General features: G+C 36.8%; 1 protein-coding gene across 1 annotated transcript in view; it reads left to right on the forward strand.

Moving 5' to 3' along the window:
- MED13 (mediator complex subunit 13) overlaps nt 1-26,384 on the forward strand; it is a 96,330-nt gene that overhangs the window by 45,705 nt on the left and 24,241 nt on the right. Inside the window, exons 10-16 of the mRNA XM_069078201.1 lie at nt 5,992-6,208; nt 7,672-7,753; nt 10,716-10,837; nt 19,878-19,968; nt 20,085-20,299; nt 20,580-20,776; nt 21,615-22,531. Of these exons, the coding sequence (XP_068934302.1) occupies nt 5,992-6,208; nt 7,672-7,753; nt 10,716-10,837; nt 19,878-19,968; nt 20,085-20,299; nt 20,580-20,776; nt 21,615-22,531 (1,841 nt within the window). The remainder of the gene's footprint in view (nt 1-5,991; nt 6,209-7,671; nt 7,754-10,715; nt 10,838-19,877; nt 19,969-20,084; nt 20,300-20,579; nt 20,777-21,614; nt 22,532-26,384) is intronic.

Here is a 26,384-nt window from a genome sequence, read left to right on the forward strand (position 1 = left end):
ATTTCTATTCCCTTCAACTATTTTCATATTGAGAAAAGTTTCATCAGTTACAATTATCGTTTTTCCATGTAGGAATGTTAATAGTTCAACTTTGATCAGTGGCTTATGATTTCTTTTCCCTGTTTACTTTCTCAAGCTTCTCTTCTTTCTTGTATCTGAATGTCAAATTTTCTATTCAACTCTGGTTTTTTTTCATCAAGAATGCTTGAAAGTCCTCTATTCCACTGAATGACCATATTTTCCCCTGAAACATGATACTCAGTTTTGCTGGGTAGGTGATTCTTGGTTTTAATCCCAGCTCTTCTGCCCTCTGGAATATCCTATTACAGGCCCTTCGATCCCTCAGCGTAGAAGCTGCCAGATATCCTGGGTTATCCTGATTGTGTTTCCACAATATTCAAATTGTTTCTTCCTGGCTGCTTGTAATATTCTCTCCTTAATCTGGGAATTCCAGAACCTGACTATAATATTCTTAGGAGTTTTGTTTTTGGGATCTTTTTCAGGAGGTGATCAGTGGATTCTTTCAACCTCTATTTTGCCTTCTGGTTCTAAAACATCAGGGCAATTTTCCTTGAGAATTTCTTGGAAGATGATTTCTAGGTTCTTTCCCTGATCATAGCTTTCAGGTAGTCCAATAATTTTAAAATTATCTCTCCAGGATCTATTTTCCAGGTCAGTGGTTTTTCCCATGAGATATTTTACTTTGCCTTCTATTCTTTCATTTGTTTGGATCTGTTTAACATCATCTTGATTTCTGTTAAAGTCACTAGCTTCCTTTTGCTCCAGTCTAAATCAGAGGGAATGATTCTCCTCATTGAGCTTTTGAGATTCTTTTTCCATTTGGCAAATTCGGCTTTTCAAGGCATTCCTCTCCTCATTGCCTTTTTGAGCCTCTTTTGCCAATTGAGTCAGTCTATTTTTTAAGGTGATATTTTTCTCAGTCAGGCTGCTGATTCTCATTTCGTAATTTTCTTGCATCGTTCTCATTTCTCTTCCCAATTTTTCTTCCACTTCTCTTATCTGCTTCTTAAGGTCCTCTATGGCCTGTAACCAGCTCATATTTTCCTTTGAAGCTTTTGGTGCAGGAGTTCTGACTTCACTGTCTTCCTCCTGTTCCATACTTTTGCTCCTTTTTGTCCCCAAAATAGGAGTCTAATGTTGGAGTCTTCTGTTTGTTTTTCTTCCTTTGTCTGGTCACGTCGCCCTTCAGTCACTTGACCCCTGGGCTTTTTGCCACAGTAGGACTCTGCCACCAGACAGGGAGGTATTAGTTTGGTGCCCTCTCCAAGGCCTCCACACGCTCTGGCAAGCTGGTCATGCATCCTAGGACCTCTATCTAGGACCCTAGACCACACTCCAGATCCAAGCAAGTTAAAGCAAGAGCAATTACCTTTCAGACTGGTCGCTTGGTCCCCCTACGCTCTGCAGGCCAGGAGCTGATGATGCCATGTGGCGTGGCTCGAGAGTGGCTGGGCTCCACTCCCAGAGCACTGCGCTGGCCACTTGCTGCCGACCTGCCAGGCTGTCCTCAGCGGGAGGTTAGCTTCTCTGTGTCATTTTGTTGCGTTCTGCAGCTCCATAGTTTGTTTAGAGTCCCCTTTTTACATGAATTGGGGAAGGTGGAAGCCGGAGCCCGGGGAGGTTCTGCTTCTACTCCGCCATCTTGACTCCACCTCCCTGATATCCAACATATTAAACAATAGAATCAGGATCCAAAAATTTTCAGTGGAATAGAATAATGAGTTTAATCTAATGAAATTGTTTATCATCATAAAATTTCAGTCCTATATTTCATTTAAAAGAAATTAGCAGTCGGGGCAGCTAGGTGGTACAGTGAAATAGAGCACCGGCCCTGGAGTCAGGAGGACTGAGTTCAAATATGGCCTCAGACATGTAACAGAAAAGCTAGCTGTGTGACCTTGGGCAAGTCACTTAACCCAATTGCCCTACCTTCCCCCTATGAAAAGGAAAAAAAAAAAAGAAATTAACAGTCAACATGTGAAAACAAAGGTGGTGGTTTATCTTGAACAAATAAGGTTAAAATTGCACTTTACTGACTTCAACTGATCCTGAAGTACTGTGTTCAGTTTTGGTCATCAGATTTTAGAAAGGCTATTGGTCACCTGGGTGAGAAGCAGTATGATACATTTGCTAGAGAGCTAGTCTTGAAGCTAGGATGATCCAAGTCTGAATCCTGCTTTTGATGTCTATTGTCTGGCTATATAACTGTGGGCATGTCACTTAATGCCTCTGCATCATAGAATCCATCTTCCTTTAAGATGCACCTTAAGCACCTGCAGGAAGCCTTTCCTGATTTCCACTCCTCCCCATGAACTACTGGTGCCCTCCTTCCCTAATTTATATATTATGTATATTTTGTCTCACTCTTTGTATATCTGTCCCCAGTGTCTGGTGCAAGTTTAGGTGCTTTAGTGCTTGTAGAATGATTAAAGTAGAAACCGAAGCCGCCCTAGATAATGTCTGCAGCTGAGATTTACCTAGAAGCAGGTAGGTAATGCAGTGAATAGAGCACTGGACTCTGGTGTCAGGAAGTCCAGAGTCCAGATCCTGCCGCAGATCTTTACCAACTTTATTACCCTGGGCAAATTACTTAACCTCCAAATGTCTTAGTTTCCTCTTTTGTTAAAAAAGTAGGAATAATAATAACTCCCACTAGCCAGGGTTGTGAGGAAAAATATGAGATAATATTTGTAAAGCACTTTATAAACATTAAAAGCGCTGTAAATAAATCCTAACTATTAAAATAATAGCTGTTAGTCATTATTTGACCTTTCATAAAACTTTCTTTTAGGAAGAAGTGAACCTAGTTATCAAGTCACACAGTTATTTGGATACTAAATTAGGAGTTTAGTAAATTATAACATCCTGTCTTTTTAAAATTGTTTCCTTTTTTAAAAAACTGGAAAATTCTTCCATTTTTACATCTTTAGAGATACATTACTATATAGTTTTATGTAAGTATGCCTTAATATGAATTTAACTTAAAGTTGTATTTTGTGACTTGAGGTTAATGATATTTCATGGAATATATTTAAATTTCTTGCATGTCCCTACACCTGTAGGAGTCATTTGCCTGTAGCACTTAACGTTGGGATTATTGAATGCTACTACCTTTTTGAAGGCCTATGAAAGTACTGTTTTTTTTACTTTTGAATAAAATGGCCAAAAAGTGATCTCTTTGGGAAATCTAGTTTTTTTGTCCTTATATCTAACTCTGGGGTTGGCCAAGTATGTTTTAATTAAGTTATTACACAGTTCAACAGTTACCTATGTAAATGATGTAACAATCTAACAGGGTAGAGAAAAGGTGGGTGTTTTTTTTTTTTAATTCTCCCCAATTACAGGTAAAAATAGTTTTTTATATTTGTGGGGTTTTTTTTTTTTAATTTTGAGTTTCTCTTCCCTGAATTGCTGGTAAGCAATTTGCTAAAGGTTACACATGTGCAGAGGAGAAGTGGGAAAGTGTTTTAATTCATTTGCTTTATATTAGACTAGGGTTCTGGGAAAATACAGAGGAAAGCTTTACATTTGCTATATTGCATACATACTACATCATCAGACTCTTGTGTATGTGATTTGTCACTTGTAAATACATGATTGTGAAATGTTTGGGGAAAGCATTGTGGTCAAAATTGAAATATTCATTGAACTAGGAATTAGGAGATTTGGGATTTAGTCCTGTTTCTACCATTGACTAACCAATGTGACCTTCAACAGATCAATTCAACTTTTTTTTTTTTGCCTTTTTTTGGAGGGCAATTGGGGTTAAGTAACTTGCCCAAGGTTACATGGCTAGTTTTGTGTGTGTTTGTGTGTGTGTGTGTGTGTGTGTGTGTGTGTGTGTATTAAGTGTCTGAGGCCAAAACTGAACTTGGGTCCTCCTGACTCCGGGGCCGGCACTAGCCGCCCCGGATCACTTCAACTTTTATCTGTGAAATAGATCTAATAGTAATTGTGAGAACTTAAAGAATTATTTTGTGTCTAAGCATGTGGGGGAAAAGTACTATAAATGTGTTATCTTGTAAGGTCTTATTTTAGCTAATCTCTGAAAATACGATACTTTTGAATTTATCAAATGTATGTGTTCTGAAAATGTTGGTGGAATTTCAAACCCTATTTTACCTTTGACTTAAGTTATTTTTTTCTTATAAGTAATAAATATCTTGGTAGTCTGAATTGAAAGTTTTCCTTGACAATGAGGTTTAAGCTAGTAATCTAGGTCTATGGCATGTATACTTTAGTATTAGAATACTTTAGTCTCAGTACTAATTCTTTTATAGACTTTAAATCACTTTAACTGGCATCTCCCTTTTGTGCTTCTCATTCTTTCCTAGAATATAAGAATTTCCCCCATATTCATTTCAACAAATGTTAAATGCTTAATATTGAACACTGTATTAGGCACAGGGGAAATTACAGGTTTTTTCATAGTCATAGTTTCAGATTTTTACTCCTTTTGACTGTTTATGACTAAGGAAGCTGGACTTCAATACTACATTTCACCAGTCGGTGGTGGTAAAGCACCAAGTTATTTAACCAATTTACAGTGTAGTATTCAATTTTTAAAATGAATTTGACCTCTACTTTATCAATTCTGTAAAATGAGTTTGCCTTTAAAAAAAGTACTTTTGGTACAAAAGGGAGAAAAAAGACATCAAAAGTAGCAAAGACAACAGTTTCCTCTTGTGAGATGGCAAGTGTAAAAAAAAGATTGACAATTCTGGTTTTCACCCATTAATGTTCTAGTAGAAGGATTTGAGACCTGTAACTATGGAAATGTTCTGAATTCTGATCGTTCTTTGATATTACTTGAATATTTTATTGTGCTTGGGATAGTGGATAGAATGCTGAGCTTAGATCCAGGAAGATGTAGGTTCAAATTTTGTCTATGACACTTTACCTTTTTGGGTCTCAGAGAATTCCCTAGTACTTATCTACTAAATTGCCAAAAGGTTTACTGGAGGGAATTCCCCCTTTTGGGAGTTCTTACACTAGGGAACTCACAGTTCTTTCTCTGATTCTGTTAGAATCAATCAAATTTGTCCCAAGAGTTCTCATTGGATTTCACTTGTTAATCTTGTACAGTACAGCTAATCAAATTTTAAAGCTGTTAGCCTCAAACTTAGAGCAAAATAGAGTACCTATACCAATATATTCCTCCCACCTATAAAACACTAGCAGAATTCATTAGAAGGTATATCTCTGGGGGCAGCTAGGTGGCTCTGAATAGAGCACCAGCCCTGGAGTCAGAAGGACCTGAGTTCAAATCCAGCCTCAGACACAACACACACAAAAAAACTATCTGTGTGACCTTGGACAAGTCACTTAACTCCAATTGCCCCCTCAAAAAAAAAAAAGTCGTACCTCTTTTGATGAGATAATAATGAATTGATACATAGGTTTTATTATAATCAATTTATGGCAGAAAGTGTGTCCATCATGATGTTTAATACTATAAAATTAGCCCATTCTGATTCTTCAGTCACTGTTACTAAAGCAAAGTAGGTTCAGGGACAGTTTAAGAAAAAAGCCTGAGGGGTGGCTATGTGGTTCAGTGAGTAGAGCGCCGGCCCTGGAGCCAGGAGGACCTGAGTTCAGATCGGACCTTGGGCAAGTTACTTAATCACAAAAAGCAAAAAAAAGCCTGAGTGAGAGTACATTGGGCAATATTTGAATGATGCTGAATTTCAGAATAAAGATAGTCTTTCAGGAAACATGTTTTATTTTTAATGGAAAAAAGCTTAAACTAGATCTATGTTCCATTCCTAGCTTCATTGCTAATTAGCCATAAAACCTTCTGATAAGTTCTCTAGGCCTCAGTTTCCTTGTCTCCAAGACAAGGTTGATATTGAGACTCCTGGCTCTTAAATTGAATGATTCCAGTTTTGGGGAGGGGCCTTTGGGAGGGGAGAGAAACATGTATTGATATAGAGAAACAAAATTTTCTAATTTTATCTTTATTTTGTCCAGGTTAATGGTGCAATGTAAAAAACCTTTAAAGGTTTCTGATGAACTGGTGCAACAGTATCAGAGTAAAAATCAGTATCTTTCAGCAGTAGTATCTGATATGGAACAAGAACCTGAAATTGATCCATATGCATTTGTTGATGGAGATGTGGAATTTCTTTTTCCTGATAATAAAAAAGATAGGCAGAACAGTGATAGAGAACCTGGGAAAAAACATAAGGTGAGTAGAGAAAATAGTGCCCTGAAAGATGGTTGATAATTTTATAGGGTGTTGTCATCAACTTTTCTTCTTTGTTCTTTTTATACTTAAAAAAAATATTCAGAGCAATTCTATCCTTGCAAAGATTTTGTAAATAGTGAATACTTTTAGTTACATTTTAAATAATAGCTACTATTGAAAATATAGGGGTTTTGAGATGTTTTAAAAGGTGAATGAGGAAATCTTTCCCTTTTTTGCCCCTCTAAAATATATTCCTAATATGGCAAGTTTGTTAAGCTTCATGGTTGAAAATTGGGTATTTTGAGTTGATCAGGCCTGTCTCATCCTTTTCCCTCATACCTCCAGTTGCACCCTCTCTACAGTTCAGTAAATGAGTGAAGAAAAGAACAAGGTTAAATTCAAGCCATGTTTTATACTGAGGTCTTAATGAACCAACCCAGCCACTGTCTTATCACTCTGCCTCTACTCTGATTAATAATGCTGGAGATAAATTACCAATATTCAGAGAATTAAAATGAAATAAAACTTACGGAACCAAAGCTATGCTAAACATAACTTTAGTTTATTGTACTGATAAAGGGTAGAGTTGCTGGGTATTAGAACTATTTGGCTTGCAACCCAATTTTCAAATTTAGTCATTGTGCCATAGGGAAGAAAATATGAAAACTGAGCAAATATTTGAATACCTGCTACATGAGACATGTCAGAGAAGAGACAACATAATGTAATAAAAAGAACAAAGGTCTACGATTCAGGAGACTAGGGCTCTAGAACTGATTCTGTTACTAACTTGTGTGACATTGGGTAAGTGAAGTAATACCTGTGTCTCAGTTTCCTCATCTATAAAATAATCACCTGGAACTATCCAATCTCTAAATTATTATTCTAAACCAAACTATTTTACATCAAGCACTCCTATGAAAATAGAAATTGTTTATATTTGATGTATTGTGATTGTGAAAAGAAAGTTTACATTTAGCATTTATGAAAGTATTTTTCAAACTTGATACTGAGTAAAAAAAGAACTAACCAGCCACAGTATCAAAAAGCTAATTGAGAGGGGTGGCCAGGTGGCTCAGCCAGTAAGAGCACTGGCCCCAGTGTCGGGATGACCTGGGGATAGAATCCAGGCTCAGATACTTAGCATCACACCCAGAAATAACTGGCCATGTAACCTTGAGCAAGTTATTTAACCCCAGTTGCTTTAAAAAAAAAAAAAACTAATTGATAATAATTAAAGTCTTTTTTGGGATCAAGCTTATTAACCTATACTTTTACACCTTCATCTGCAGCCCCAAACATTTAGCTTATCAGTATTTTCTTGTAGTTATGGTAATCATTAAATAAATAATATGCCTTATTTCTAGAAGAATTAATGTGTTTCCTGTAATGAATGTATTGATTGAAATTTTGTGGGCTTTTTAAAATGAAGGTGCTAAATGCTTCCTCTTTCTCATTTGCAGGCAGAAGATGGGACATCTAATGTAACAGTGTTATCACATGAAGAAGATGCTATGTCATTATTTAGTCCCACTGTCAAGCAAGGTAAAAATGACCTTTTAGAATATAGTCTTTTTTATTTGCAACTTGGCAATAGAAGTCTTAATGTACTTAAAAAGGGAGGCCTTCCGAATCAAAACTTAAATTCTAATACTAGGTTTATTAACATCTTTATATATTGTGAGCAGTTTGAGATCATAGAGCTTCATATTATAAACATTGGAATTTACTCATCTGTAACTGTTTAAGAGAATAAAAAATAAGAAATCTTTGAAGCCCTTTTGCCCTTCCCAGAACTTAGTAAATCAGGAGGCAAAATGGTAGAGCTGGCTCCAGAGTCAGGCTGACCTGGATTTAAGTCCCACCTCTGATACATACTTGCTGTGTGACCCTGGGCAAGTCATTTAAACCTCTCAGAAAGAAAGCTTTCTAAGACTCTCCAGTTGTAGAATAGTTGCTGATCTGTTTTGGTGAAGGGAATTCCTACACTTATGAAATTACAACACCTCCCCAACCCTAAATAACCTCTCAGTAAATTGGACTACATGATTTTCATTTTGCTTTTTAACCTTATTTGTTTAGGATACAGCTCTTATTTCTTTACATGTATCAACTAGCTGCTTGTTAGGAAAAGTGTTTTATTGTATTAGTGATTAGACTGGGAGGAGAAAAGGGAAAGTTATTTGGTAAGGACCCCCTATGGAATTTTAAGCTCTGTGTCTGAGTGAAGCTACTATTGACACTAGAAGAGAAAGCCAATCTGAATTGGAAAATGAAAGTATTCATGTATTGGGTAGTAATCTATGAACCTACATATTAGAGTTCTTGGTGGTATAAGAACATTGAGTTGCAGAGCCTAATCCCCTTGGTTGTCACCCCAGTGATTCTTGAAGGAAAGGCAAAACTATCAGAAGGTGACTCTGGGGATTGTGTTCAAATTTGAAAGGTGAGGCTATCCCAGTTACATCTTAGAGGAAGAGTTTTAATTCAGTCAGACCAGGAACCTTGTAGAATTTGCATGAAGTGTATTGCAGTGTGAACCTTTTTTTTTTTTTTGCTTTTGCTTTTTGGAGGGGGGGAGGCAGGGCAGTTGGGGTTAAGTGACTTGCCCAAGGTCACACAACTAGTAAGTCTTAAGGTATGAGGCTAAATTTGATCTCAGGTCCTCCAAACTCCATGGATGGTGCTCTATTCCCTGCACCACCTGGCCAGAATTCCCTGCACCACCCTGCAGTCAGAATCTTACAAGTTAGAAGAAAAATGGTGTTAAACTCTGAGAAGTTCAGATTTTATTATAAAATGTCCCTGATTTTTCCATTTATACATTATGGGTGTGAGCAACTTGAATTATAGTTGAAAGAAAAGTTGAATCTCAAATAATCCCAAAGTTACTAATTTAGAGACTTGTAAATGAATACTTGGTGTCTATGAACAACTGACCTATTTGCTTCTGTCCTTCTATCCATCATCCAAGATGTCTTGGTCCAATAATTTCATTGGGGGGGATTTCTGTTTAAATGTTTACCACCTATGCTGTCATTTTCCTTCTACCTTTGGAGATTATCACTGTGCCACACTACCCTCCATTCTACTTCATCCTTTTATAGGCCATCTTTCTTGTGTACATCAACATCCATTTAAAAATAAAAACAAAAGCACCTGACATTTATATTTATATTATTCTTTAAGGTTTGCAAAAGCACTTTAAATACTTTACTTCACTTGAGTCTTATTAATCCTATCCAACTATCTTAAGAGGTAAAGGACTATAACTGTTATTCCAATTTTGCAGATGAGGAAATTAAGCCTCACAGAATTTTAACTTCCCCCATGCTTTCACAAGCTAATGTCAGGTAGGATTTGAGTCTGTCTCTTTGGATTCCAAGTCTAGCACTCTATCCATTGTTCCTTACAGCTGTTCTATTCTGCCTGGCATACTGGATTTTTCTCTACCTTATGAGGTTGTGACCCACAGTTTAAGAAATGCTGAGGGAGTCACAAGTGAAAAAGTTTAAGAAGCCCAGCTACAGAGAATGGTGGCCTAAATTATATTAAATGTCATATGAAGAATATTTAGAACATTTAGAACAAAGATTTGGTAGGGGAAAATTAGTGAGACCTAGAATCATAGGAGTTAGAGCCAGAAGGGAAATTAGAGGTCATTTAGACCAACATAATCATTTTAGAATTCTTAGACTTATTTATTTTATAGAGCTCGAGGAGTAAGATTTAGAATCATCAGGTGGAACTTAATTAGAGAAAAAAGAAAGGTTTAGATTGATTATAAGAAAAAACATTTGGGGATATCTAGAAGTTGAATGTATTGTTTCATGACATAGTATGATCTGTTCCTAAAAGTGTTCAAGCAAAGACTAACCATCTGTCAAGGGTATTGTAGAAAAGGCTCCTATATTGAGTGTGAAGTTGAGAATTTAATAATATAATTCCTTTTTCTTTTTTCCTAATTCTTATTCTGTTATTTCAGGAAACTTTTTCTTCTTTATTGCGTTTGTGCTTTGCCTACTTCTTATAAGTTACCTGTATCAAAAAAGAAAAATTGAATTGACTTTTATGTTTCATTCTTAATGTTGGAAAATTATTTTCTATTTTTTCGTTACAAATGTTCAGTGTTCTAACTTCACTGCTGATTAAAGTAAGTTCCACAAAAGCTTAGCCACAACACCTAACTTCAGATGTTTAAGGTTTCAGAAAGGTTTTTTTTTTTGGTAGGGGGGAAGGCAGGGCAACTGGGGTTAAGTGACTTGCCCGAGGTCACATGGCTAGTAAGTGTTAAGTAGCTGAGGCTGGATTTGAACTCAGGTCCTCCTGACTCCAGGGTCGGTGCTCTATCTATTCACTGTGCACCTACCTGCCCCTCAGAAAGTATTTTTAAAAATAAAAACCAAATTTAGGAATATTACCTCTTTTATAAATTGGAAACTTCCTCTAACTGATTTAAGTAGCATGTTATATTATCCATCATATAATTTTTGCTCATATTTTGTAGATGCACAGCGTCCTGGTGGTCATGCCCGTCCTCCATCAACCAGCCTCATTTATGATTCTGACCTAGCTGTCTCTTATACTGACCTTGACAATCTCTTCAATTCTGATGAAGATGAACTAACAGTGAGTGTTACACTGCCTTTTTTGGACCATCACTTAATCTGGACTTGTCACTAATTTACATGAAATTTGTATTTCTTTTAAAAGATTTTTAGTGGATTGGATTATTGAATGACTGAGACATTTTTTAAGGGCTTATTATGTGTCAAGTACTGTGGTAAACCTGGGGATATAAATGCAAAAGCAATTTATGGTTTCTGTATAAGAGATTGATGGTCAGGAAGGGACAGGGACACTTTGAAAATTAACGGAATAATGAGAGTCATTTGAGGAATAGATTGACAAACTCCATCCAGGTACTATGGTAGAGTTGATTTGTTCTTGGTTCTAGAACTTAGAGGCATGGGGAGGAGGCAGTGGGGGTACTGGAAGAGCTCTGTGGCAAGAAGGTTGGGGAGGTTAATCAGTTAAAAAGGTGTTCATGTATCTTGAAGGCGGAACGCTGAATTGTAGAAATAAGAATCATGCTAATCAATTCCACTTTAATATTATTTAACCTCTCCAATACAGTGTTCTTAATATAACAAAATTGTGCTATGTGGTTGTGTACTTTTGAATTAATTTGACTGTGCCACAGATATTGGACAAGAAAATTTAGTATTAAAAGCAATGCCCATTAAAAAGGTTTTATCTTCTGTTGGTTCCTACATCTTAAAAATGGTGCTACACAGTTGCTGCATGTATGCATTGTCAGATCAGATGCAATCTCTGTATCTGATATTTTGGCTTCATTGTCTTTTTACAAAGTGCACAGGTAGAAATAGAGGCAGGATTTGAACCCAATTCCTCTTGACTCCAAAGCCAGTGCTTTTTCAACTCTACTGAACGATCTCCTTCATTGAGGCAAGCAGCTAGGTAGCACAATGGATAGTGTACTAGGCCTGGAGTAGGAAGATTTGAGTTCAGATGTGACTTCAGATACTTAATAACTGTGTGGCCCAGGGCAGATCACTTCTGTCTGCCTCTTTATCTGTTTTAAAAAAAATAGGATAATAATATTTCTCAGGGTTGTCATGAGGATAAAATAAGGTATTTGTAAAGTGCTTTGCAAAATTTAAAATGCTGCATAAATGCTGGCTCTTACAGCTAGATATCCTTATTTTTTATGTGGAGGAAAAAGTATATTAAGTAGTTAAAATTCATGTTCTCATCAAACCAATAAGTGATAATTACTCTTCCTTTGAAATTGTGAATCCCCATAGTATAGAAAATTTCATTGTGAACCGGCAAAACCTAGTGTTTTAAGTTCTGTTTTAATTGTTTTTGTTTCTAACATACATTTCTTTTTTTTTTTAATTAAATTGATTTGTTTATTTACTTTTAGTTTACAACATTCACTTCCACAGTCCCTTGAGTTTCAAATCTCTCTCTCCTCCCCGCTCCCCTATCGTGACAGCATGCACTCTAATATAGGATCTACAAATATCTTCACATTAATCATTAGTCAGGTTGTAAAGGATTATAGCTGATAGAATGATCAGTGGGAAAGAGGAAACAAAACAAGAAAAAGAAACACAGCAAGTAGTTTGTTTCAATCTGCATTCAGACTCCACATCTCTTTCTCTCGATGTGGATATCTCTTTCGATCATGAATCTTTTGGTGTTGTCTTATAACCTTACATTGCTGAGAGGAGCCCAGTCTATTGAAGTTAGTCCTCACACATATGTTATATCTGTGATTGTGTACAGATTTCTCCTGGTTCTGCTCTTCTCACTCAGCATCAGTTTATATAAGTCTCTCCAGGTTATTATGAAGTCCATCTGCTCCTCATTTCTTATAGCACAGTAGTATTCCATTACATTCATATACCACAGTTTGTTCAGCCATTCCCCAAATGATGGGCATCCCCTTGATTTCCAATTCTTTGCCATCACAAAAAGAGCCGCTATAAATATTTTTGTACATACGGACCCTCCTCCTACTTCTCCGATCTCTTTGGAATATAACCCTAGAAGTGGTATTGCTGGGTCAAAAAGGGTATAACTTATTTATAGCCCTTTGGTTCCAGATTGCTCACCAGAATGGCTGGATCAGTTCACAACTCCACCAACAATGCATTATAAACATATATTTCTCAATGTATCTTTCCCTGCCCCCGTAACTATTCCTTATAACAAAGGAAAAAACTAGTTTTGCAAATCTAGCCAATATATCGTCCAAGTCTGACATTGTATGTATTTCCATATCTGTAGTTTCCTAGCCACCTTGCCATTACTCCTCCCTCCCCATCTTCACCAAAAAAGTGGGGTGGGGGTTCTAACATTTAATTCTAAACAGCCATTTCAAAAATCAGATTAAGTTTAGATTCCCTATACCAGGGATTGGCAAACCAAATCCCACCAAAGCCTGCTTGTTCCCGTTTTTGTAGAGACTGCAAGCTAAGAATGGTTTTAAATTTAAATACAATAAAGCTTTATTTAAAAAATTTAAAACCATTCATATGGTTTTAAATTGGATCATACTGCCTCACACTGTTATGTCTCTGGAAAATTAATGAAATATAGACATAATCAATTGGCATAACAAAAGAAATTGTAGAAAGATAATTTGGGAGATTAAGGTGCATGATAACTTTATGCTATTAAGAATAGGAATTCTTAACTTGGGGTTCATGAAATTAAAAAAAAAAATTTGAAATAACTTTCAATAAGTTTCCAATCTTAACTATTTATTCGGTAAGTTTAAAAACAATCTGAGAAGGGGGTCATAAGACAAAATAGTTTAAAAACTCTTGCACTAAAAAGTGTATGCTTTTTGCTTTAGTTATCAAATGTTTTTTTTTTTTTACATTTGTACTAATGGTTTAAACAGTTTAATGAGATAAAGCAGACTTTAGCTTTTCATTTCTTTAGAAGATAATGTTCTACTTTGGGACACCATTAACTACAGGTTTAGCTGTTACCATTTCAATTTAGGCTTATAAACACAATGTTAATGTTACATTTGCATTAACACAACATACAGGTTTAACTGCTGGTATATTTCTTGTGTTTCGTTTTTTTTTTAATTTCATTTATTCATTCATTCGTTTATTTGTTTATTTTGGTTGCTCCAGAACAGATAGCAAGGGTATTTACAAAGAAGGTTCCTGGCTCTGTTCTTTGAACACAGTAGCAAAGGGTGATGCAAAGGAGTTTTGTATTGGTTCTTTAAATGACTTGCTATTCTTAAGAACATACTATAGCAGACCAAGGAGGCCTGAGCCAAATACATTAAAAAAAAAAATCCTTGTTTTAAACTCATTGATAATTATTATCACAGGAATTATCACTATTATTAGTGACTCTACTAAAGTTTACATTTTATCCTATTTATAGCTAAGGAGGATTGATTAGAATGGATAAATCATCTCAGAAAATACTTAAATACTACCTGAAATAATTTTGTGAAGATTTTTAAAAGCATTTTGTTTATGTACAAAAGCAAATATGCTATGTATACATCCTTCTCTGTTGAGACAATTTTTTAAAATTTCAACTATTAGCTTAATTTCTATCCTGTGTGCTGGAAAGTAACCAGATTGCTCCATAATTGAAGCTTTTTACGTAATTCAGAGCAACCTCCTTCCTCCCCTCCTCAAATACTGCCAAATAGGGGTTTAGTATACTTATCAGTTTGGGGATCAGATGTTGCCCCAAATGAGTGTCTAACCTGAAACACTTTTACTGCTTTGACCCAATTTACAGCTGAAGCATACATTTAAGATTACTTTAGAGACTACACTCTTTTTGTTCTCTTCTTGCCTTTATAGAGATTCTTTTTATAACTACTTTGCTTATTCTTTTTCTTCCTGACTAATGTGGATGTTGTCAGAGAGTTTATCCTTGGCCTTCTTTTTGTCTCTCTCCATTTTCTGGTTTGGCAGACTCATTCAATTACCACCTGTGCAAATATCTCCTAAATCTGTTTCTATAGTTCTGATCTTATTTCTACCTAGTTTTTGCATGAACTTGTCTTCCCCTTTAACTTGTTCTAATGATAACACTTTTTTTGGCCTTGCCATTTCTGTACCTTCATTCACCCTTGTCTCCCATGATCAGAACTTTGAATTTATCTTTAATTCTTTTGCCTCCATTATATCTTATCCAGTAAGTTACCAAGTCCTATTGGTTCTGCCTCAGTAACATGTTCTGAACCCTTGCCTACAAACTATCCCTATAGTACAAGTCTTTATGTGTTATTTTTTTTAAAGAGGGAAAAGAGAAAGTGTTATTTATATTAGTCATTTCAACAGTACCCCCATTGAACCTTCTTTTTTGACAAAGAAAAAAATTAGTAAAAACATCAAATATAATGATGGCATTTAATAACATAAGCAGTATTCTAATCTAGTAGTACCCTACCTCTATTCCATGATAGTTAGAGTTCATTATCTCTTTTACAGGCCCTTTATTGCTTTTTTCCATGATAAAGCTTCCCTTTTAGTGATCTTTTTCATTTACCTTGCTATAGTCATATTCTTTTGACATTACCCAGTGTGAGCTGGTAAAGATCTTTTGAATTTTCTCTGAATTCTTTTTTTATTTCTTACTATACAACAATACTTCATCATAATAATTTGCTATAGTTTTTTTCCCAGAAATTCCTCAGTGTTGTTAAGTTGCTTCAGTTGTGTCTGACTTTTTGAGACCCCACTGGGAATTTTCTTGGCAAAGATACTGGAGCAGTTTGCCATTTCCTTCTCCAACTTGTTTGACAGATAAGGAAACTGAGGCAAACAGAATTAAATGACTTGCCCAGGGTCACACAGCTAGTAAGTATCTGAGGCCATATTTGAATTCAAGAAGATGAATCTGTCAGATTCCAGGCCAGGTACTCTATCCACTGTGCCACCTAGATGTCTGATTCCCCAGTAGATGGGCATAGTTATTGTAGTAGCCATCTACTCTAATCCATACACCAAAAGGAATCCTCACTGTAACATAACCAACAAGTTGTCACCTAGCCACTGCTTTAAGACCTTCAAGGAGGGAGATCCCACCATTAGTTGAAGCAGCCCGTTCTACTTTTGGATAACTCTTCATTGTTGGATAGTTTTTCCCTGACAGTAAGTCTAAATCAACTTCTTTGTACAACTTCTACTATTTGTTCCTGGTTCTGGCCTCTGGAGTCAAATAGAAAAAGTTGATCATCTATATGACAGCCCTTCAAATGCAAGAAGATGGCTATTATGTGTCATCTCTCCTACACCCTGCCTTGAGTCTTCCTTCTCTTTTCTAGGCTAAATATGCCCAGTTTCTCCAGCTGATTCTCATATAATATCAGTTCAAAGCCATTCATTGTTCTAGTTACCATCCTCTAGACATTCTAATTCATCTTATCAATAACCTTGGTAAACTGTGACACCCAGATGGAAAACAGTACCCTAGATAAGGTGTGAATAGGACCAATGAATAGAATCCAATGAGGAAACTATGCTTCTTGCTGCCATCCATGATCATATTAATTCCTCCTCTCTGCCCCTATTAGACTGCTGAGTCATTAATTGTAGTCCACTAAAACCCCCAGATTTTTTTCAAAACAGCTGCTGTCTAACTATACCTGCCCCATATCATATTTATGAAATTGATTTGTTCTTGTACCTAAGTATAAGATTTTATATTTATCCCAATTGAATTTTATTTAGTATATTCAGCCTAATGACTCTAGCCTATCAAGATCCTCATGTCAGTAATAGAACATTTATTAAGCATTTAGTATGTTCTGGGCACCCTTGAGTACTGGGAATACAAATACAAGCAAAAAGATAGTTCCTCCCTCAAAGGTCTTATATTCTAATGGAGGAAGACAACTTATAAAAGGGAACTGGGAAGTGGAGGGTTATGGGTGGCAGGGGCAAGGCTATGGGGGAGTAATAAGAAAATGCAGTCAGTAAACATTTATTAAGCACCTGTTTTAGGCACACTAAGTATTTGGGATACAAAAAAAAGGTTTAAAAAAGAATTCTTGTTCTTGAGGAGCTCACAATTTAATAGGGGAAGATAACATGAATATAATTGTGTAAACAAGCTATATACAGGATAAAAGGGAATTACTCAACAGAGGGAATGCACTAGAATTAGGTAGATCTGGAAAGACTTCCTGTAGATGGTGGGATTTTAGCTGGGAGGCAGAGAGAGGACAGGAGAGAATTCCTGGCATGAGGAATGGCTAGCAAAATGCTTTTAGTAAGGAGATGGAGTGAGGAAGATCCAGGTGGCCAGTGTTGATGAATTGAAGTGTAAAGCAGGGAGGGATAAGGTGTTAGAAGACTGGGAATGTATGTGGGTGGGAGTAATACTGGTTATGAAGGACATTCAACACCAAACAGATGATTTTATATTTAATCCTCGAAGTGATAGAGAGATATTGGAGTTAACCGAGGGGGTGGTGTGAAAGGTAAGAGAAGAAATAACATGGTCAGATCTGCGCTTTAGGAAGATCACTTTGATAGCTGAGTGAAGGTTAGACTAGAGGAAGTAGAGACTTGTGGCAGGGAGAAGAATCAGCAGTCCATTTCCCTAATCCAGCCTTAAGGTGATGAGATCCTATACCAGGGTGGTGGCAGTATCAGAGGACAGAAAGGAAAGTATACCAAAAAAAATACTACAAAGGTAAAATTGACATACCTTGCCTTCATATTAGACATGAAAGGTAAGGGAGAGGAATTAATGATGATGCCTGGGTGATGGTGATACTTTTAACAGTAATAGGGGGCAGCTAGGTGGCACAGTCAGTGAATAGAGCACTGGCCCTGGAGTCAGGAGGACCAGAGTTCAAATCCCACCTCAGACACTTAACACTTAATAGCCATGTGACCTTGGGCAAGTCACTTAACCCGAGTTGAACTGCCTTCCCCCCCTCCAGAAAGCAAAAAACCCAGTAATAGGGAAGTTTAGAAGAATGGGGGGAGGGAGTTGGGGGAGCAGGTAATGAGTTCAGTTTTGGACATGTGTTTAAAATGTCTAGGGGATATCTAGTAGACAATTGGAGATGCTCAGCAGGAAGTTAGGGCTAGATATGTAGATTTGTGAATCATCTGCACAAAGATAATTGAATTCCTGGTAGTTGATGAGATCAACAAGTGAAATCATATAGAGGGAGAACCAAAGAGGTCCCAGGACAGAGAATCCTGTGGAACATCCAGGTTTAATGGTTGTAGTGGATTGAAAAAGAGTAATGAGATAGGTAGGAGAAGGACAGGGTAGTGTTATGAAACCTAGAGAGAAGGGGGAATCAAGGAGAGGTTGATTGACAGTTTCAGAAGCTGAAGAGGGTTCAAGAAGGATGAGGATTGAGAAAAGGCCATTAAATTTGGCATTTGAGAGATCATGTCAGACACTAGAGCACTTTTGGTGGAACAATGTGGTTGGTGGAAATCATGCAGTAGACAGTTAAGAGAGTATGAGGAAAGGAAGCACTTGGCCTTTTTCAAGGAGTTTAACCACAAAAGGCAAGAAGGATATGGGACAATAGTGAAGATAAAATCTAGTAAGTTTCTTGAGAATGGGGAGAAATTCATATGTTTGTAGGCAATAGTGAAGCAGCTAGAATACTTGGAGAGATTGAAGATAATTGAGAGAGTGGGGATGATAGAGGGGACAATCCATTGAAGAAAGCAGATGGAATGGATTCACTTATGCAGGTTAGAGGAGTTAACCTTGGTAAGAAGGGCTGCCTCCCATCTCTTCATATGAAACAGGGGTAAAGGAGGAAATACTGGCAGAAAGCGTGTGAATTGGATAGTGAGTTAATTAAGGGGGTATAAAAGGATTGTCTTGTAGCAGTGTGGGCCCTAGATTTGTCCAGTCGGGAGTGGAACCAAGAGAGAAATGAACATAGGTGGCCATCATGAAATGGTGATTCCATCCAGGCTCCCACCAACCAGAGACAAGAACTCAAGTGGAGGCATCTGTAGGGTGAGAAGGCTGCTGGTGATGAAAAGAAAAGCCACAAGAGTCAGGATAGAAGTGAACATGGATGGTCTGGGCCCTTCATGAAATTATGGTTTCAGCTATGAATATTGATATTAGATTTTTGTTTCTATCTTTGAAGACTTCCTTAGGTTATATGCTTAGAAGTAGAATTGTTGGAATAAAGAGAGGTTAGTGACTTTTCTTACATAATTCTAAATTGAAATCTAGAACAATTGAACTATTTCACAGCTCTGTCAGCAATATATTCTTTTTCTTGTTGGCCCACAGTGTCTCCAGTGTTTTTTTTTTTTAATCTTTCTCATTTCTCTTATGGGAGGTAATTCGCATTTCTCTTATTAGTGATTTGGGGTGTGTTTTAATGTGGTTGTTTGTGGTTTGCGATTTTTTTTAATGTTTATAACTCTTTAGCCTCTTATTAATTAGAGATTGGATCTTGTTGGAAATGGCTTCTTTCTACCTCCACACTCTTCTTCATTCCAGTGTAGCCTACATGTGGATGCTAAAATAATTGCTCTTAATGCATTGATTTGATTATATGGCTCACTCTTGCCTACCACCTTCAAATTTCTCTGTCATTCAAGTTTTTTTTGCTTTGTCACCACCCTTTCTTTCAAGACTATATTTTCCTCCTCTAGATGCTCAATGCTCCAACTACATTATGTTGCTAATTTGCTCTTTGCTTTCTTACCTTCATACATTTGCTTATGATGAACCCTCTTAGAATGTCCTACATCTCACACTTCTTAAATCCATACCAACCCTATAAAAGCCCCATTCAAATTCTATCTTCTTCCATGAAGCCTTCCCTTATTCTGATAAAAGCTTTCCTCCCCATACCTTAGAAAAGTAGTCTTTTGCTTTGTAACTCTCTAATGTAATTTTATAATGTATTATAGTTATTTATATTTGTGTCAGTCTCTTCCTTTTAGACTTATAAGCTGTGTAAAAACAGGAAATATCTTATCTAAAGTTTGTATCTTCACTGTCACTTCACAGACTATACTTGTTAGGTGCTTAGTAAATGTTTAACAAATAAAACAAATGTTTTGTTGAGCAGGCATTAATTTTGAACTATTACTGACCTGAAGTCGCACCAAATAAAACTTTCATGTAAATTTTTTAATAGCCTGGCTCTAAAAAGACACTGAATGGCTCAGATGAGAAATCTAATTGCAAGGAGTCAAAGGCAGGAAATTTGGATCCACTGTCATGCATAAGTAAGTTTCCTAAATAATTTGCTGTATTTTTAAATACATGAAATCTCAAGTTGACTGCTTTTAATTTTAAACATTCTCTTGATGTCTATTTTATATCAAATGTGTGTTTCTGATAGGCACTGCAGATCTTCATAAGATGTATCCAACACCACCATCATTAGAACAGCATATTATGGGGTTTTCCCCGATGAATATGAACAACAAGGAATATGGTAGTATGGATACTACACCTGGAGGAACTATCCTAGATGGGAATAGTTCCAGTATAGGAGCCCAGTTCAAAATTGAGGTTGATGAAGGATTCTGTAGTCCCAAACCTTCTGAAATTAAGGTAAATTTGTAAATGAGTTTATGCAAGAGAAATTTTCATAAATCCTTATAGTCTTGTAGTTAGCAGTACTAACTTTAGTACTAACTATACTTTTTTCCTACCAAATTTATTGTTAATAAAATCATAATAGTAGAATTTCTTTGTTAGAAAATGACTGGATTGTAATCAATAAACCATTATTTGTGATTTTTAAAAATTTCCACTTAAAATTTACTAAGTATTTACCTATCTCTGAAGTTAGAAAATTAAGACATTGTAAGTTCGAATTTTTATCTTTTAGGATTTTTCATATGTCTATAAACTGGAAAATTGTCAAGCTCTGGTGGGATGTTCCATGTTTGCACCTCTAAAAACACTCCCCAGCCAGTGTTTGCCTCCTATCAAGCTTCCAGAAGAGTGCATTTATCGGCAAAGTTGGACTGTTGGGAAATTAGAGTTGCTTCCTCCAGGGCCCACCATGCCTTTCATCAAAGAAGGGTATGATTTATATCCATGTGTTGTATAAAACTGAATTTTGAGAGAAATACTTTGTGTATGGGTTTTTAAAAAAGACTAGCTCCTCCTAAGTCTTTTAAGTTTTTAATTTCTGTAGTAGCAAAAATCGATGATATATAAAACATTTTTTTAAAAAGTCATGGGTAAATAGTATGACATTGGACATTCATTTTTTCCAAAATAACTTTTTTATCATGCCTAAATTAATGGTGTATTTTGCTTCACTACCTCATAGTTATAATTAGGGATGAGAATCATCTAATAGTTTTTTGTTTTTTTTAATAATGATCATTATTGCTTCTTGAATCATATAATCCTATTATACCTGTACAAACTTCATATTTGAGACATTTGTAGGTGTTTTAGATATGATTGTATGTAAGGCAGCTAGATGGAGCAATTCTTGGGGTTCAAATCATGCCTTAGATGAGCTGTGTGACTTTGAGTGAGTCACTTAATCTCTTTTACCTGTTTCCTCATATTTAAAATGAGGGGGCTAGATTTAATGCCATCATAAATCTACAATCCTATGAATGCTATTTGTTACATTACATTTTTGTATGCTTCAACTATTTCGAGAAACTCCAGATATTTTGTGTGAGACTGAACTATTAACCTTTCTTCTCAAACAAGTGTTGGCAATTTTTTAATTGTGTAGACTGAGTACTATAGGGGTAGATTTTTTAAAACTACTTGTACTGGTTGTCAAACCATATTTTTCAAATAATTATGGTAGATTTTTGCAATTCTAATTTAATTTTCTCTCCTTTTTTTTTTTGGCATATTTCTGTATGAATTTCTCATCTGGGGAATGTTATAGTGATGGAAGTGCTATGGATCAAGAATATGGCCCTGCTTATACTCCTCAAACTCATACTCCTTTCGGAATGCCCCCAAGCAGTGCACCTCCTAGTAATAGTGGAGCAGGGATTCTTCCTTCTCCCTCAACCCCTAGATTTCCAACTCCACGAACACCAAGGACACCTCGTACACCTCGTGGAGCTGGTGGGCCTGCCAGTGCTCAAGGCTCAGTCAAATATGAGAATTCAGACTTGTATTCACCAGCTTCCACCCCATCAACGTGTAGACCCCTAAATTCTGTTGAACCTGCAACTGTTCCATCCATCCCTGAAGCACATAGTCTTTATGTAAACCTCATTCTTTCAGAGTCAGTAATGAATTTATACAAAGACTGTAATTTTGACAGTTGCTGTATCTGTGTCTGCAACATGAACATCAAAGGTGCTGATGTTGGAGTTTACATTCCAGATCCAACACAGGAAGCACAGTATAGGTGTACCTGTGGCTTCAGTGCTGTCATGAATAGAAAATTTGGAAATAGCTCTGGATTGTTTCTTGAAGATGAACTAGATATCATAGGACGGAACACTGAATGTGGTAAAGAAGCAGAGAAACGTTTTGAAGCTCTCAGGGCTACCTCTGTTGAACATGTCAATGGAGGACTGAAAGAACCTGAAAAATTGCCTGATGAGTTAATATTATTGCTACAAGATCAGTGCACTAATTTATTTTCACCATTTGGAGCAGCAGACCAAGATCCTATCCCCAAAATTGGTGTAATTAGCAATTCGGTACGTGTTGAAGAACGGGATTGTTGCAATGACTGCTACCTTGCATTAGAACATGGACGTCAGTTCATGGATAATATGTCAGGAGGAAAAGTTGATGAAACCCTTGTGAAAACCACATGTTTACATCCCTGGGCCAAAAGAAATGGTAAGTGTGTTAACTTAATGTTTTGGGGTTTTTTAAAAACCTTTTTCCTTTCATATATCCGTTTATTGTTCTCAGTATTTATCTACTAAGAAATGTAGAGTTTCCTATATAGCTATCACATCCCCCTAAATTGAGAAATGTTGATGTGTAGTACTTTAAATTTTTCAGAGAGACTCAGACTGGCTTTTATTATTAGGTACTTTTTGCAAGATAAGTTCAGTGATTTGAGTTCCTCAACATATGAAGAAGGAATTGGAAATGGTTAGCCTGAAAAAGAGAAGACTAGGCAGGATTACAATAGCTGCTTTCAAGTATTTGAAAGCCTGTTGGGTAGGGAAAGGATTAAATTTGTTCTTTTTGACCCTAGGAGCAGAAGCCCAAAGGATTGGTAGAGGTTTCAATTAGGCCAATTTAGGCAATATGTCAGGGAACACTTCTTTTTTTTTTTTTTCTTGGAGGGGGAAGGTAGGGCAATTGGAGTTAAGTGACTTGCCCAAGGTCACACAGCTAGCTGTTGTGTTAAGTGTCTGAGGCTGGATGGGTGCTCTATTCACTGTGCCATCTAGCTGCCCCTGAAGTACTTTTTAATTTTTTCTTTTTGGAGGGAGGGAAGGCAGGGCAATTGGGGTTAAGTGATTTGCCCAAGGTTACATGCTAGTGAGTGTTAAGTGTCTGAGGTCAGATTTGAATTCAGGTCCTTCTGACTCCAGGCCAGTGCTATATTCACTGTGCCACCTAGCCGCCCCAAGGAAACACATCTAATAGTGAGAGCTGCCCCAAAGTGGAATGGGCTGCTTCAAAGGGTGGTGGTTTTTACCCTCCTTGGAATTCTCTCGTCATAGTCTGGATGACCACATGTTGGGCATATTATGGTGGAGATTCCTTTTGTATGTGAATTGCACTAGATGAGCACTGAAGTCCCACTTCTTAAATAATAGAATTCTTTGGTTATTATTAGCAGTCAGTCAGTCCATCTGTGACTGTGTATTACAAGTTTTCACAAAGGCAGGCAGGAAATAATTCTGTTTCCAGGCTGGTACACTTGACCTAGGGTAAATTACTTTGGTACTTTTACTTTCTCTTGAAATAGAGATATTCCAAAGAGTAAGTTTGAAGGCTGGGGAGGGGAGCTCTCTTTTAAATATATACTGCCCAATAAACAGTTTTTAATGCTGAAGAAAGGCTCAGGAAAGAGACTTTTTCATTCAGTCATTAAGCATTTATTAGGCACCAAGTATGTGCCAGGCACTGCTAAGCACTAGAGATACAAAGAAAAGGAAAAGACAGCCCCTGTTCTCTAGGTAGGAGTTCACAACCTAATGGTCAAGACAATGAACAAGTGAATATGTATAGACAAATTACATACAGGAAATATATTCAAAATGATCAATGGAGGGGGGAGGCATTAGAATTCAGAAGGTTGAAAGACTTCCTGTAGGAGATGGGATGTTAGCTGGGACTTGAAGGAATAGACTGGTAGTAAGTAGAGATGAGTAGGGAAAACATTCCAGGCATGGGGGACAACTTGAAAAAATACTTGAAGTTGAGAAACTGGAGTGTCTTTTTTGTGGAATAGCCAGAAGGCAAGTGTTACTGGATTGAAGAATATGTGGTGGGATGTAAAATGTAAGAAGACTGAAAAGATGGATAGGGAAAAGTAGGTTATAAAGGGCTTTGCATATCAGAGTATTTTACATTTGATCCTAGAGGTCACAGGAAGCTACTGGAGATTTAGCATGAAGGTGGCATGGTTCAGCCTGTGTTTTAGGAAAATAATTTTAGTGGTTGACTGGAGGATGGATTGGAGGTGGGGAGAGACTTGAGGCAGACCCACCAGAAGGGCTTTTGTAGTAGTCCAGATTTAAGGTAATACAGTATCAAAGTGGAGGTCATTGGAGGGAGAGGGAGAAATGGGAGGGGACAGAAACCTTTGAGAGATGTTGCAAAGTTGTAATCAGTAGGTTTTGACAGCAGATTGGATGGGGGGAGGGGAGGTAAGAGGCAGTGAGGAGTCAAGAATGACACCTAGGTCCCCCAACTTGGGGGACTTGGAAAGATGGTCTTGCCCTCTATAGTAATAGAAAAAATAGAGTGAGGGAGGACTTAGGAGGAAAGATAATGAGTTCTATTTTGGATATGTTGAATTTCAGGTGCCTAGTTTGAGATGTCTGAGAAGAAGTTGGAGATCTGGGTCTGGAGGTCAGCAGAGAGATTAGGGCAAAATAAATGAATTTGAGAAATCATCAGCATAGAGATGATAACGAAATACAAAGGAGCTGATGAGAGCACAGTGTGAAGTAGTAGAGAGAAAAGAAGAGCCCCCAGAATAGAGCTTTGTGGTTCACCCCCAAGTTAGTAGGTACGACCTAATGAGTTTCCAGCAAAGGAGACTGAGAGGGGGAACAGTCTTTGACTGGATATATTGATCATTAAACTCATGAAAGCTGATGAGGTAACTGAGAGGAAAAGAAGCCCCAGAACAGACCTTTGGGGTATATCCACAAATAGGGATCGTGCTATGTATGATCATCCTGTAAAAGAGACTGAGAAAAAGCAATCAAGATAGGCAGGGAGGGAGAACCAAGACAAAGTTGTGTCATTGATACCCAGTGTGGAAAGAATATCTAGGACAAGATAGTGGTCAACAGAGTCACATCCTCAGATCAATAAGGATAATGATTGGGGGTTAGGGTTTGATTTGACCATTAAGACATCATTAGTAACTTTGGAGAAAGCATTTTTCATTTGAGCAATAGCTTACTGTTAAAGTATGTCTTTGGAATTGCTTTCAGGAATCAGTTGTTATTAAGAACTAGCATTTTTTTTTAAATAAAGAAAGAAAAAAAAACATTTCAAAATGTGGACATTGAATTGCTTTTTCTTGAGTTGGTTTAGTTTTGCTAATTCAATGATTCCTTTGTTTTTTAACAGTCCATTTTAAGTTGTTATGAAACTGTACATTTTAATTATAATAATTTGCATTTGTAATTTTATTTGGAATAGAGGTGTTGGCTTGCCATAAAGACTTAGTCTCAGAGACATAATACCTCCTGGAGGTCCTGAGACATTCCAGCTCTGTGTCCTGGACTAGTCACTTACCCTCTCAGTGCTCTAGGCAACTCTCTAAACCCATAAATTGCAGAGAACGGTGCTGATCTGTATTGGTAGAGGGAATTTCCTTGTCAGGCATTCCCTGCACCAAAGAAACCCCCCAAAAGGATATATTATGAAATCACAACAGAAGTAAGATTGAAATTCACTGAGATAGGAAACTATTTTATAAGTCAAATACTAAAAAAAAAAAATTATTTTGTGTTCTAACTGTAAAACATTTGCTTAAATTAAAACCAATAGGATGTGTGATGGGGAGGTCCTGGAATATTCTGTATGTAACAGATTTAAGTTGAAGTATAAATGATACTGCTTTGATTGAGGAGAAATTAAAACTAAAATGTTGGAGTGAAAGTAGTATCAGGCCAAAATTGGAAGGCAACTGACTGAGTCAGGGAGAAGAAAAATACAGGGGAAGAATTGATTATATCATGGTTATGGAGGTGAGGAACTGAAATGGCATGGCAATGATAGTGGAAATTTACATTCTACAATTTCCTTGTAGCTAATGATTTTATCATTTTATTCTTCCTTAGCCATTGTTTTTTAAAAAGTTAGGCAGGAAAAGAAAAGAACTGAGCAAAATTATCCCTTCTTAATAGTGGACATAAAACTCTTTAAAATATACAAAGTATGCATTCTCATTTGATCTAAATAGCTCTGGAAAGATAGATATTAAACATAGTATTCTTGCCAGTTTTGCAGATGGGGAAACTGAGACTCGGAGGAATTTAGGAGTTAA

The sequence above is a fragment of the Petaurus breviceps genome, unplaced genomic scaffold (assembly GCF_028583685.1).
Source record: "Petaurus breviceps papuanus isolate PSGF00001 unplaced genomic scaffold, PetGlider_PUasm1.0 91023, whole genome shotgun sequence".
NCBI classification, from domain to species: domain Eukaryota; kingdom Metazoa; phylum Chordata; class Mammalia; order Diprotodontia; family Petauridae; genus Petaurus; species Petaurus breviceps.